Source organism: Temnothorax curvispinosus, unplaced genomic scaffold (genome assembly GCF_003070985.1).
Source record: "Temnothorax curvispinosus isolate PA1 unplaced genomic scaffold, ASM307098v1 QBEX01012806.1, whole genome shotgun sequence".
NCBI classification, from domain to species: Eukaryota; Metazoa; Arthropoda; class Insecta; order Hymenoptera; family Formicidae; genus Temnothorax; species Temnothorax curvispinosus.
Window position 1 is genome coordinate 21,900 of NW_020222586.1, and position 15,979 is coordinate 37,878.

General features: G+C 36.2%; 1 protein-coding gene across 1 annotated transcript in view; it reads right to left on the reverse strand.

Moving 5' to 3' along the window:
• Window positions 1–1,426, reverse strand: part of LOC112462825 (chymotrypsin-1-like) — a 4,915-nt gene extending 3,489 nt beyond the window's left edge. Inside the window, exons 1-3 of the mRNA XM_025028872.1 lie at window positions 1,356–1,426; window positions 806–956; window positions 208–466 (exon numbers count right to left, since the gene is read on the reverse strand). Of these exons, the coding sequence (XP_024884640.1) occupies window positions 208–466; window positions 806–956; window positions 1,356–1,404 (459 nt within the window). The 5' untranslated portion in view covers window positions 1,405–1,426. The remainder of the gene's footprint in view (window positions 1–207; window positions 467–805; window positions 957–1,355) is intronic.
• Between the last annotated feature and the right edge of the window lie 14,553 nt (window positions 1,427–15,979).

Here is a 15,979-nt window from a genome sequence, read left to right on the forward strand (position 1 = left end):
TTACTGAATAGTAACAATCGTGCAATTTCACCTATGAGCATTACGATGTATTATTTATATATTATTATACCCACATATATTAACATACGTCATTTATATATCATTAAAGATTCAAAAAGGCTTAAAAAGATTATGACTAATTGGTGAAATATTTGGATTGTGTGTCTTAATGCTAATTCTTAGGTAATATTAAATATTTCAATAAAAACTTACTGAAGTTCTGCCCCAACCAGATACAGCGCAAGGGAGATCTGCGACAGCGATGTCATTCTGTGCAAGCGGAATGGGTTTTGCAACGTTAGTGTATACGATGTCCCGGTTTAATCGAACGAGACCGACGTCGTGATTAAGTTTGTAATCGTCGAAACCAGGATGCCATGTCACGCTCTCCGCTTGATAAGCATCACCCGTCTCGTTTAAGTAAATAGTACCCGCGTGAACCATAACTTGCTTGGCATTGGTGATACTTAGGAAAAGTCATTTCGTTAGAATGCAAGACATATCTTTTAATTGTCGATGCAATATATACGCACACATTCTTATATTAATAAAATATCTCTAACTTTCAAAGATTTTATAAAAAAATTGAAAATTTATAAACGGCACTAGAAATTAAAGGGAATTAACACAATATAATTCAATAATATTATAATATTTTTCTTACAGAATATATATAATATTTTATCGATATCTTTAAAAAGTAATTATTTTAGTTTAGTTATTAAATATTCAGATCAAATCCTGTAATTAGTTGCTAGAAAATGTCAAAATGTGGATGGTTAACACAAATCGCGAGGACACTTACTCATTTACACAATGAGCCGCAGTGAGAATATAACGTTTGTTAATAATCGATCCTCCACAACGAAATCTGCCTTGATATTTCAGGGCTACATGATGTGGATACTTGCCGAGCGGAGCGTCCGCACCACCGATGATATGCGACGCCGGCAAACCTTATGAACAAAGAATATATATATATATATAATTTATTTAAATGTTAATCACTTTTGTATAAAATTATTTAGTTAAAAATTTATAACTAAAACCGTATAAAAAATTTAAAAGAATATGTATACTTTATGAATTTAATCATCACTTACGCACACATATACATATTTTACAATCTTCTATTCTTTATTTTTATTCTAAACCAATTATTTTGTTATGTTAAGCTTTAAGAATTATAAGAATATTAAAATATAAAAGATTAAAAACTGTCAAATGTTGAATATTAAATGATTATCAAATGTTCTTTTAATTATAGATAAAAGAGATTCTTTTATCAATTTTATTTGAATAAATCTAATTCGTTAATATAATAGTTCTTTAAACGTAACGAGAGAATAGATTACCGTGGACTGTAGCTAAAGCGATAAGAAAGAAAGTAATTGCCGTGTACATGATTTCTGAAAGATATGCCCAACAAATGGCTATACAGTGTCTATTAGCAGCCTTTTATAATCTCTTTATCACCATTATCTAATCTACAATCTATCAACTTCAAATTAAAAAATCACAAGACGCGAAAGTATTTTTGTTTTTTAATAATATTCACTTACCAGGAAATAATAAACTTTTTGATTCAAAATAAAATTAGGTATTTCAAGTGTTTATTATCGTTACAGCACTCTAAATAAATAAGTCTATGTATTGTATTTTAAGACAATTAAACATATATAGGGTTGGCCAATAAGTCCGTGCGGTTTTTTATAAGTAAAATTTATAAGTAAAAAACCGCACGCGGACTTATTATTGGCCAACCCAATATTTTTACAACAAATTGGCAATTTTTTATTTTGAATAAGTTTGATATTCTTTTTCACAGAAATAAATATACGCAATTTTAAACAAGGCTGAAAATATTAAATGTTCTTCTTCTTTATCTGTATAATTGAGAATTATATGGCCCTCTAACACATTTGCTCTGCCCGGGCTTTCCCTAGGTATATCTAGTGTTTCTAATGATATTTTTGCATATATAATTATCAAAAATTTAGATGTACATTTATATGTGGTGAACATTGTACACCAGACAAATATTGATAAAGAATATTGTTAAACACAATGTTATCATTTATCGGCATCGATTGATTAATATCTTTCGCTCCCGTTTCTTATCTAATCCTATATGTCATAGTCAAGCGGTTTTTCCAGCGTGTTATCTAGAAGAAGATTTCCGTGTGCGATTTTTAATCATAAATGAGGTTTGATATCATCTACACTGGCAATCTGACAATCATTTTATATCATAATTAAGATCAAATAAAATTACTTCAATTATTACGAAGAATAATAAACAAAATTATACGTTTGACAGCAAATGAATAGAAGCTATACTCGAGAAAACATTTTTCGTATACGTAGGTATATCAAATATGTTCACATTATATGTTTCCTTTCTCTTGTATAATTTTTGTTTGTATATATACAAGGGAAATAATAATAAGTATTGAATAAAAAATAATTAAAAGGATAATTTTCGCATTGTTTTGTTTTACAAAAAGTGGAGTTAAGAAAATAAAAAAAATTGTCCACATATAAATATATCTATTAATCATATATAAAATATAATCTCTATATAAAATATTGTATAATCTAGTCGCAATTTTACTTGTTGTAAAAAAAATGCAAAAGTTTTTTCTAATTATTTTTATTATTTTTAAATTTATTTTATATATAAAAAAGTATATTAAAAAATTTTTTTTGCGTAATTATCAAAAGAAGGAGGGTCTTTATTAAAAATACATCATAAAATATAATACTATAAAATGTTCTTACGAACAATGAAAAAAATGAAAATTCATATTTTACGATTTACGCATGTTAAAGCATTATTTTCGTCTCAAAGATAAGACCTTTGGCTTATTTACAATTACAGATACTAAAAGAAAAAAAATACATTCTTGATTATAAAAGTACTTAAATGTTACAGATGCAATTGTCTTCAAATTATTAAATCCTATATCGATAAAACATCTTGAAATTTTCGACAATAGCAAAGCAGGATAGTTTGATAGAAGAAGTTACTCTTATGGTAGGCTATCTTGTATGGATATTAGGATCATCCGTTTTCTATTAACCCTGGGATGGTACATATTTCCTTTGAGTAAACCACTATCATTGCTCCCTACGTTAGGGCACAAGATCATTTATTTTCTCAAAAGATGGCGCCATTGTGTATAGTTATACAGCTGCATAATGAAGGAATAAGTGAAAAGGTCCAGTAAAAAGTAAAAATAAATATAAATAAGGACTATATAAAAACATATTGGCTATATATAAAAAGATATTTTTACACACAATTTATAATTTGCATAATTTAATTAATTACATTGCTTCTAAAAACATTAACATTGCTTATAAAAATTTTCATTTTGTAGATTAAATTGTATTGTATGTGATCTTTTTTTTATAAATTCAAGGACTCTTTAAAAAAAATTCAATATTGCAGTATAGTAAAGAATATTTTATATATATTAATAATTTAAAAATAGGTATCCTAAAAAATATCTTATATATTTATTGATCTTCGTCATGAAAAATATTATTTAATTTATTGAATTATACACTGACTGTTTATTTCTAAATTTGGAGAAAGATTTAAAATAAAATCAAAACTTTTGCAATAAAAATTTCTGAATAAACTTCTTAATATAAAAGCTATACAATATGTTTATAAAAATAAATAAAATAAAAAAAATTTTTGTTTACAATACAAAGAAATAGATGTGATACAATGAGAGATACAATATGTTTAAACTCTTCATAGTTCGTTAGATTATATTTGTTATATAATTTTAGTAATTTGCTCTCTGTTTGCAGTACATTTAAGAAAGCACTTGTGCAAATAAAATTCGGACAATGGCATAAACGGAGCTTATTGTAGGTGAGGATTTCCTTTACTCTTGTCTTTTACCTTTCGAAAGTCTCAAGATGTCTGTCTTGTTCACGTACCGACACGCCCGCTGAAAACTTCGTAACGAGAGCAGGAACGAGCTGAAAGACACTGTTTGCAAATCATTAGTCTGACGATAAAGGCGCGCTCGAGATGAAGAGGCGGAAGTCTCTCCAATTTGATATCTATATAAGAGAGAACGAGCGAATTGCGAAATAGCTTTGACAATTTAGGCCCAACGCTTCATCGCGCGCCTCGTAAAATTATAACGTCGCGCAATCGCGCGCTAAGAGAGACATAATCGCCGAGCGAGAACTTTTCCTCGATCTGCATAAGGACTCGAAAGAATGTAGATTATTTTTTACGTCAGACGGCGGATGAATGTTTTAACGAGATCTCTCCCGAGATGAAAATTTTAAATTACATTCTAGAGGGAAAAACAAAAGTCCGAGCTTCGTAGAAGTGAGCACGTCGCTCCGTCGTTTAATTCATTACGCTCACCTCCGTTTATCCAATTTCCATTTAATTAACATTAGGTGTGAAAATAAAATTAACGATAAGTTTATAATGTATCATATGTACAAAAATGTTGGAGAGAGAACACAAGATATAGAATAAATAAGATATAATTGGTCGTCATTTGAATTTATAAATCTTGAATAATAATGTTCTTATTTTTTCTCTGTTCTTAATCAATATTATAAATGTGAAAATAAAATTAACGATATAACTTTATAATGTACTACAATACAAATTTTCGAAAGAGATTACAAGATACAGAATAAATAATATAATTAATAAACACGAAAATGAATTTGTGAATTCTAAATAATATGTTTTCTTTGTCTTTAATTAATATTAGGTATGAAAGTAAAATTAACGATAAATTTATAATGTACTACATAAAAACTTTTCGAGAGAAAATACAAGATATAGTATAAATAATATAATTGATGTATGTATGTAACGTACAAATATATTCCATCTTTAATTAAATTATAATAGGTCTTTCCGCACAATCTTTTGCACAATCTTTTGCGTATCTTTTTGCACAATAGTTAATTTTAAATTGAATTTTAGTTTGTTTTTAGTTTAATATTTATGCAATGATGTATCGGAAACTATATTATTTAAATAAAACATGATTGCAACTACATATTATATTCCGTGATAAAATCTCACTTCAGCAGAAGTAAATAATTTCTTTTATTGTGCAGCCGCAAATGAACATCCTATACTCTTTAGGATGATTCTCATGGCGTAGCGGGAAATAAATACGGGGGATCTGCGCTCCCCAAGGATCGGGTGCGAAGAGGCGATTGCGAATAACAAGAACCCTTCGTCTAGCGCGAGTCTTGATCCTGTTAACGGGATCATCCTGGCATCGTCGATGAGACCGTGAGAGAAAATTAGGCGCATTTGGATTTCTCGTCGCGTTGCACGCCGAATATTATCTCGACGGTTCGATCAAACAAGCGCAGAATGAATTTGTTGCTTGTCGTGCAAGTTAATTCCTCCGCAAAATTGATCAAAAGTCACTTAACGATAGAGTTTCTTTTATTATTATTACCGGCAGCTGCATAATATAATTCGGACAAACGTAACGTGATTTATTGCAAAAAATAAATAAGCGCTATATGGAAAGTGAAATTTCGTCCAATTAAAATTAAACAGTTTGTGAAGATGCGTTCCGACGGGAAGCGATCAGTTCCAAGAGACTTTTTTTTTACCGGTCGGACGTCTACTCCGTTAGGGTGACTTGCATTGCGCGCGGTCACGATATTTACATATGCATATCATTTATCGTATCACTAGGGAAAAGGCTCCAACGCCGGTAATATCCCACAGGACTCTCTATATATCCAAATCGCATTACCGCGCTGCCCATTCCGGGCTAAGCTGCGCCCCGAACGATTTGATATGCGTGAGCTATAACCGAGTTAACAATCCGATATGACAGATGGTGTTTCGTGCATACCGCATCCGATTCGATACCGCGTTGCCAATGCGAACGGTGTCTGACCTCGGCAAACGCTCTTCGATGACATATTTCTCGATGTGGGTTTCGGTATTGTGATGCGCCAAGTCCGAAGCAGCGCAACGTTTTTGCGAAAATAACGTTCGCAAGAATGTCGCACTGCCCAAAAGTATCCTTTAATCGATCAATCACACATATACACGTATACGTATAGCTGAAACGTATAAATCTTCACGCACGCGGATTCCTCACGGCGGAATACGAATTTTGTTGCAAGTCGTAAGGAAACCCGTTAATCGCGCGCTGGAAAAAAGGTGCAAAGGACGCCCGCGAGCGTCACGGCTGAAACGGAATCGTTTCGAAGATTACCATTTTTGGAAACGATCAGCGAGACTCACCTCCACCCCCGAGTCACGTCGGAATCCTCGAAACGGGCACGACGCGGGCCGGGCCCGTTTCTCCGACTCCTTTTTCCAGTGTCCACCCGATTCCAGTGTTCCGCGCTCGACGGCGTATACTTTACGACGGTTTTAATGTCGGAGGGGGCCAGAAGGAAAGGGGGGTTCGGGTCGAAGCGGGCGCGTTCTCCGCGTAATCGCCGCATTTGAAGGAAAAAAAAAGAAACAAAACGGGGAAAGAAAGAATTGCCGAACATCTCGAACCGACCCGGGAGATCGATGGGAATTTGCGAGTCGTGGGTGCGACGACCCCCGAAAAACGCCGTGCGCGAGCGCAGCCAGGAAAGTGCCTTTTGAGAGTGGGCGATAGTTACTTTTATGCCCCGTAATTATACATTCCTTTGGCCGGGAGGCTGCGAGTTTTAGGGTTACATTTAGAGCGCCCGGAGCGGTGGCGGCGACTCGCAGGCGTTTTCGCGCGCTTCTCCCACGATCTGCGCGACTGCGATGTCCGCGCGTCGTCGGACAATCGCGAGCGGCCCGATACATGCATTTAATGCATTTATGATCGACAAAAAACTGAACAATGTTTCGCGAACACTCGGAGGTCACGCGTACCCCGAGAAATTAATTTTGAAATGACGGGATCCGAAGCACGGAAAGTTTATCATTTCGAAAATACCGCCGAATATGCGATTGTTAAAGCACGCGATTTCGATATTATGAAATTATAGCATTGAAGGAAAATTTTATGTGATGGAAAGCAAATTAAAATTCTTTTGATTAGAATTATACTTGTAATTAGAATTATACGCGAAAGGGATGAATTCTGTCATTGTCGGAATAAAGTCGGTTTTTTCACATTTAGTTGATAATTGAATATTATAATATTTTTTAAAACTTGGCCTACCTCCGGATATAAAAATAGTGTTATCCCGATATAATGTTACTAATTTAAAGTTCATTAATCTTTTTAGATAATCATAAGCGTCAAGAGTAGAAAATATTTGATATTAGCGCATTTGTATTATTTTTAAACGCATTATTTTATAATTTATGTATTATTTTACTTTATTAATTTGGTATTTTTATTTTATATATACCTACTATTTTAATATCTTGCCAAGATATTAAAATAGTACGTAAAATAAATTACTAAATTAGTAGAATAAGATGGTACATAAATTATAAATTAATGTTAATATTATTATAAATTAAGCTTATCAAAAAGTGCGAAATAAAGTTAATTTATGGTTATGATCACGACTGACAATATAAAGTACAAAACAACTACTTGATAGTGCGCGTGTCAAATCAATTTCTTCGAAAAGTGAAAGGTGTTCTGTTTTGTGTATAAGTCGTTTATCTTTACCCGCAGATACAGATATATCATATACAAATTAATTTGTTTTATCGCATGTAAATTTCGCAAAAAGATAATATTTACATGACATATATGCTTGAGGACATCACGTGTCTCATCATAGCCGATAAAATCGTACGCGACATGTCCAGATAATAAACGGCTTCCACGAATTACACTTTTTGATGACTCGCCGAAAATTTCCTCAATGCCTGAGAGATCCGATATATCTCAATATCCGTTATCTTCGGTTAGATAGTGGCGTTATCGATAAACGCGCGCGTAGGACGCGTCGCGAGACGCTGCCACGCGGTATACGATGATAATTATTAGTGTACGAGCTACCCTGTACTTACGAAGGACCTATTATTAGTACGGACACGTATTACCGTCGGGCTCTCCTCCGCTTATGGCCCGTAAGTGATTTCCACCATAAGCGTTCGAAGAAAGTATCGGTAAATTGAGTACTTGAGCCGCGAAGAAGACGTCAGCGCGTGACGGCTCTTCGTCTTACATGAACTTAAGCTTTGTTTTAGAGTTCATTAGGTCACTCGTGGGCTTTCACTGTCAGAAAACGCGCGAATCCATCCCGAACGGCGAATCGACGTTTCTGAAACTCCTTTTCACGTCCCGCTACTTCCTGTATACATCGTTGCTATTTAAATTTTCGAATGGGTGCAGTAAACAATGATGAACATTCGTGACCGTAGAAAAATGATACAGATTAACATATCACGTAAATATTGCTTTACTATAATTGCTTCAATATAATTGTACGATAAGTTGTACAATGAGAAAAAGAACAAACATTTTTCGAGAGCTTCAGTTAAACACAGGATTAATATATTTTTATAAAACTATTTTATTATATAAGTTTTTATTTTATTACTTTAATATTTTCAACATCATGTAAGATTAATAGAAAAATTAATTCACATTAGCTATTACATTAGTCAATAGATAATGTCTGGTTCATTATACTGATATAAATTTCAATACATTTGCGACTGTCACGATATTGTGTGCTGCGACTGTTTATTATTTACGCAAATACGGATCATCCCTCAGATTTCATCAATTAATTAATGTTGGATTAGCAGTTTTCAGCATCAATTACGCAAACAACACTATAATTTGTTGATATCATTAAATGTAAATATTGAACGCAGTTGACTGTCCCTCACTATGTTGTAAGAGCGTAATTATTATATGTTTAATATGCATATTTAATCAATTTACCGTATTCAATAATATGCCGGAACATTGATTCGCGATTCATCTCTTTAAACGGCATTTTATTAATTTAAATGAGGTAATATTCAATTGGACCTCTTTTATAATATCATAACGTGTGATCCAAGACATGTGTTCGCATAACCAATAACGCATGAAAGATTAGATCAAATATCTTTTCTATATGATCTTGTGTGCCATGTATATAAAAGTTTTTATAAAATTGATGTTCGCATATTAGTCTGATGTAGTTTTCCAAAATGGTATAAGTAAGCAAAAGTAATTGCAAATAAAAGGTGGAAAAATACTAAAAAAAAAAAAGAAGAAAGAAACAGACAGATATATGTATGTCTTACAGAATACATCGCCGAGTTTCCGGTCAACGTAACGATCTTGCAATTAGTTACCATCCTTTTTCGTCTAGCTCCAAAATTTCAAGGACGGACATGGACGTATTTACGCGTATCCGGAAGGGTCGCAGCGGCGAGTCGTAGATCGTGATTAATGGAGAAGCGGGTCGGACAGGATCTCTACGTGCCGACGAATCGAGGAGCGCTTAGCGTGAAATTTACCCGATGAATTGTTCTCACAATTATCATGATCTACGGGTTCGGGGATCCAAGAAACACGAAAGTCTCGGAGCAGTCCGCTAATCTCTGTTCGGCGAACCCTTCACTTTGGCACCCTTCCCTCCCTCCCGCACTCCTTCCGTCTTCCTCCCGGCTCTCTTCCTGCCTTCTTCGCCACGCAGCCGCTGGAGGCATCACCCTTTCGGGGCACCTTCTCACCCACACCCGCGCCGCGCCGCGCCACGCCGCGGCGGCGATACTTTTCAGCGGGGAACGAACGGTTCCGCCGACGCGAGGATCTCGGAAATTTTTAAGTCGATCGCGAAACTATAATTATCCTTTAGGCTATGCGCGGTATGCAGCGAGTAGGTGCGCGCGAGAAGCCGACCTTCAGCGCGGTTGCGCCCGCCGGGACGTCTGCCTCCTTCCCTTACGATCGGACCACGATGAATCTAGCTTCGATCTTCTGTAAAAAGTTTAGCGAAATTGCCGCGATTTCGTCAAGTAAAGGTCATTTTCGATCACTCAAATATGTACGGTGTATCTACGTGAGATCTACAATGATCCTCCACTCAAACTGATCCTTTATTTGAACAACTGATTTTTTTATTCGGATTCCTTACCGAATCGGCAAATTCAACTATTAAAATCTCCTGCAACCATTCGTATTATATCGGAAAAGAAGCAACAAAGTTAGCAAATTGAAACTAAAATGACGGTGTTTTAATAAAAAGATCTTTTTTTTAACATTATTCGAATAGCCCGTTCGGGAGAAATGAGAAACTGATTATATCGTCCGTTGAAACATTTTATTTTCCTACATCTCGTGTCGATACTATTTTTTGCCGGCGAGTTTCTTTTTTCTCGCGCCAGTATGTTCCGCTTTACGGATAGATTGATCATCGACGAAGACAGAACGCTGCTAAACATTTTCGAGTATCTTCCGAGGCTGCTTCCCCACATTATAGAAGAATTTCGGATGTTCGTGCAAAGTGATTTATGAAGGATTTCTTGCCCGAGCTGGAAACTATTTCGACCGGTGCAACGGCAATCTCGGTCACGGTGATTTGATCAAATCAACCCCACGTTATTTATCTGCAATTAATGAAAATTGCAAGAATTATCGCGTGAGTAATATCGTTTGTGATTTCAGAGAAGAAATTAGTTTTAAATGAAGGCATATCGTAGTTCGAGCCTCGATCGGTTCTAAGTCGAATTATCTCACCTTTATCTCTGGAGCCTATCATCAAAGCGAGCGTTTCGTGATATTTCAGTGATATTTCGTGATATCTCACATTTTTATACCGCATATTACATTATATTTTAAATTTGATTAAATATTAATTAAAAAGTGATATTCAAGCGTATAATTACAACAGAAGGATACATTAATGTCAAACTAATGGAATTTAATTTTATATGATACGAAATCAATGATGAGCAAAGATAATATTCTTTTTTTTAAATATTTTATTTATAGTATAAATGAAAATCTGTATCTTCTTACATCGCAGTTATACGCAATTAATTAGAAGACATATCAATCAGTCGAATTGATATCCATTATCCCTTTTTAAAGGACTCGGCGTTCGAGTTCTCGGCGGATTTACGAATAAATCCGTCAGCCCTTTTATCGTCCATTTCCTAAACTGGGATTGATCGTTGTCGGACATGGGAGCGAGGATGCTCCTTCTTCATTTAAAGGACGACGTCACGCAAGTGATGCTCAAATTAGGGTTATAATCCCCCAGCCATCTGATATAACGTTCCCCCTCGGCCTAGTCACTATTTACCGATAGCATTTTAACCCTCGATTTGTCGTCAACAGCTTTCGAGTCCATTGGGAATCTCGCTGCATGATTTTACTTCGCGGGAACAACATGTGTACATCTACCATTTACCATTGCTCCGGAGTTGCTTATACCTGCACGGCGAAATCATTACGATAGTACTTTTACATCAAATTTAGCGTGAAACTTGATCGTTTGGCTATTAGCCTGGTTTAACATCGCCCAGTCTTTATATATGAATTAAATAAATAAAACTGAAATTTCGAGAACTTAGTGTTTACCGCTATGTGAACATAGACTTATGTCTATTTGAAACTGATTGCTAATAAAATAAAGAATGTACGAATATCTGATTTTTGTGTATTCATACACTTAACAATTTAAGAAAAAAATTTCTGCGTGGAAAATTGGTACTGATGCAGCGGCAGCTACATGTTGCGCATATTTAATGTGCGAATAAAAATAGAACATTAGATGATAAGTATTCATTATTTCTTCCTTGCACCTTGCTTTTAATTAACATTTCACAACATTGATGTCCTTAAACCCTTTGGCTTTTAACAGCAACACAATGCAAATATACATTTCTTTACTGGCGTTTTGTGCAAATGTAGTTTTTCTTGTAATGTAACTTATTTCATATGATATAAATATGAGGTGCGACGAAACGGCTTCACTTCATGCAAAGTCTAGGAACAAATGATGATTTTCTAAAACTTGAAGTTAATATTTTTGGGATCTTCAACAAGCGTCGTATCCTTGTTCTATTTTTCTCTTTCTTATAAATAAAATATGTATATACATATAATATATATTAAAATATTGTACACGTTGCTTTATTTCCGAATGAAATTATTACTTCGGCGTTCTTCGACAGTTGGGGGCTGAAGATTAACTTTCGTTAATTACCTCATAAGTCCGCTTTTAAATTCCGTCTTATAATTTTATCGTGCGCTCGATATATGAAGGATAAACCTGTCAGAATCGCAAATTACCGTCTCGCCCAAAATATGCAAGACACGCATGTAAAAATTCTCGTCTTTCGATTGTAGTGTCACGCGACGCAAGAAATCGAAATTGGGTCATCGTGCAAATAACACGGATGGAAGTGACACGGTGCGAACTCGGAAATAAAAAAGAAGGAAGGCGTGCCTGGAAGAACATTACGGCCACCAGGGACGCTGCAAAATGGCGGAGACGCAGCCTCAGGCACTTATTACCGTCCGCGGTCACTCGACAAACGCGATGTCTTCGATTCGATTCGAGCCGTATTATGTCGGACAGTCGGGACAGTTGAAAAGATGATTTATTCAAGATGTTTAAAAATAACCTGACCGTGTTGGGGCAACGCACGCGCGATTCGTTACGTTATTAATTCCTAAAAAGTTTGTCATAAAATCAAAGTGGTTAAAGTGATAAAGAGAAATGGTATAATATAGAAAGTACGTATAATCTGCATGATTTAAAAGACAGATGAATAATAATAACAAAAACCTGGGTAACAATAATATCAATAAATATTATCAATAAATATTTGTTTAGTTTTACTCACGCAAGTATGCTATAAACGCGCAATTTTCAGCAAGCTGCAAACTCACGTTTTATAATCAATAATGCAATAACAAATTCCTGCAGCACTAATACGATAAACAAAAGTATTTATAAATTTACGTTTGCAAATGAAGCAGCAGGATTCTTCTGATTGCACAGACCGATTATATATAGAGCCAATAATATATTTATGCTTTTAAAAGAATATACCTAAAGCTTTATTCCTCGCATAATAAAAACAGATTTATTTATATTTTTCCTTGTATTCACGATAAGAATAATGGACCGATCTGTTTCAGAATATTATTGAGACCCATTACAATTACGTTGAGAGGATCAACGCTATTTGATATAGCGCGCTATATACGGACGCTGTGTCGTCGCCTCCGAAATTGCATCGATCCTTCCGAAGCGATAGTCACGACCAGCCGGGATATTTTGATAATTCCCTTTTTTGTGAGCGTGTAACGCGGAAGAGATCAAAGGCTTGCCAGTAGCACCTGTCCTCTATCCCCGTCTTGTCATCCAGCGGGACTGCGCCAGGGGGCTGGAGAACCCAATGAACTCTCTCTTTCCGTATCTCCGTTTCTCCCTGACGTTCCCCCTGCCACCCTCTCTCTCCCTCCCTCTCTCTCTCTGTCTTTGTCTCTCTATTCTCTTTCTCTTTCCCTCATCCTCCCTCTATTGCTATCCCTCTCTTTATCTCTTTTTCTCTCGGTCCCTCCGCATCGCTCGTCACAGCTGTACGCGCGCGCGCGCGCGCACCCACGGCTTGATCAGGCTCTCCTCTAGCTGCGAGAGATTGTTCCTTCCTTCGTCGTACTTTGTGGCCCCTGTCCGACGATCCCTGGATTAAATTGCAATTACCTTTATTGCGAGCGCGCTCGCGCTCGAGCTCCGTCTCTGTCCCGACGCTACAAAATAACGAGGCTGATGATTTTCGGATCGGAGCGTGCGCGCACGCGAGAAGCGATCCTCTGCCGGCGCGCGGTGGCCTCCGGTGTCGCGGGCCGTATAGGAGCGCGTCGGAGTTCTCTCCTCGAGTCGGCGGAAGTGGTAAATTGCTTTTAAGCCTTTCTGCCTCCTACTCCTTTCCATCGCTCGCTTGATTGATAAGATTATGACGCGCCGCGAATCGAATAAACGAGCGCGTTCACGTTTAACGCGAGAGTCGCGGCCATTGTCGTGATCCTCCTGTTGCCATCATCGCCGTCCTCCGGTTGCACCCGACATGCAAATATTAAAGCGCGTCTAGTTTAGAACCTTGGACGTCAAATTATAGTCGGCGAATGATACTACTCGAAACGAACGGTAGACGGAATCAAGGCAGAGAAGAATGAAGGTGGAGCACAGCTGCCGGTAATTACGTGTACTAGAAAGAGGCGTTTATAATCTTCAAAGCAATGAGGAACTCATTCTCACATCATGTTGTTTCTACGTGTAGAAAATCCAAGTATACCAGCTGCGTTGCGTGACATTTGTAAATTTAATATCTAATAACTACACTCTTTATCGTGAGTTTACGTAACGTGTAACTTACGTAATATGTTTATTTTCTTGGTAAATCACGCTGTTTATCTTGAAAATGCTGTGAGACACTCTCACTAAGAGGAATTAATATACCATTATCGTTAGTTATACCTCATTGAAATTTATAATTTCGAAATTTTTCGGTCTGTTGTTATAGGAATGTTATTCGCGTAGGCCGTAGAGTGTAAAAGTCGGTTACAACATTCGTATTCATATATGTTTCATACACTACGTTATACTTAATAATCACACATTCTTTTTAATAAAATAAAACATATAATTAAATAAATAATGTAAATATAATTATATAAATTTTCAACGTTTGCCGTAAAAGCATACAGATCTTATACATTAGTTTCTTAAGACATGCATTGCAGACATGATTATTTAGGTACAATTTAATGTTCCAAACCAATGAACAGTTGAAACGTGCACTTGCACTACAGTTAGTTTGAATCACAGAAGTTGCACTGTATCATGCTGACACAGAGTGCGACACAAAATTGGGTACGATGACGGTTTGCCGCGTGATGCACTGAGGAGTCCAAATAACTCCAGCGAGCATAAGTCATCCGTAAGGCCCGAGGGGTCGCGGACCGGGCACCCTAGAATTATCGCTAAACGTTATTGCCTAGGCTCTATAGATCTTGCGTATAAAATGCTAGGTTATCGTTACCGCTTACGTGTGGTTAAAAGCGAGGGTGGACTCGAATGGCGGCAGAACCGAAGTCTAGACTTTCGCTGAAACGCATTTCGCTAACCGTCGACTCGTCGCGCGTACCACCGATTTAACGACGCTTCCCGGCTCGCGCTCGATGCTCGTTTTTACTCGAGGACCGGAGACATGAGTATCCTTAAATTGCAAAAGCGACTGGTTAAAAGATTTTAATCGCACGACTCCCGAGAAGTCTTTCTTGGGAAAAAAAAAGATATAACAAAAATGCGCCAATTAAGAGGTATTTATACAGATACAGAAGCTAGAATGTACCATCGTTTACAATATTCGAGCTAAAAAAAGAACGTTTCCCATTTTACGCGGTAATTTTATTAGTGAGGATTAAAAATCCCTCTTGTAATCAGGTTGGTCGTTGGAAATGAGTTTTCGAATAAAATTAGTTTCACGAGAGATTCGCGATTAATGTTAAAGCGTAAGTATGAATGCAAAATTATTGCCAACTAATTCGATTTTTACATTTAATTTTTTAGAGACGGAGTGACTTGTGGCGTAATGTTATGGATATTGATAGACCAATATTTTTCCACCTGATTTCGAACTAAAGTTTCATTTCGATATTGCGCATGAAACAAGTGCTCTTCCCTATGTTTACGTCTATGTATAAATCTTTTTGTTTCTTCAGTTTCTTTTCATATTGAGCGGTTTCTTCCATTCGTCCATACGCTTGATTCGCGTTTTTTTATCCTTTCGCGCAAATTGCGCGATAGTTCTTACATCGAGCGTCTCATCGATCGAGACGTTTATTCGCTACGCGGCTGCTTTTAATAATGCGTGTGTGATGGAATCATGTTTTCATTCCTAGCAAGATATTAACTTGTTTTTCATCTATTTTCAGAAGACATAACGAATCGGCGAACCGTAGCGAAAGAGAGAGGAAGGAAGGAAAAGAGAGAGAGAGAGAGAGAGAGAGAGAGAGAGAGAGAGAGAGAGAGA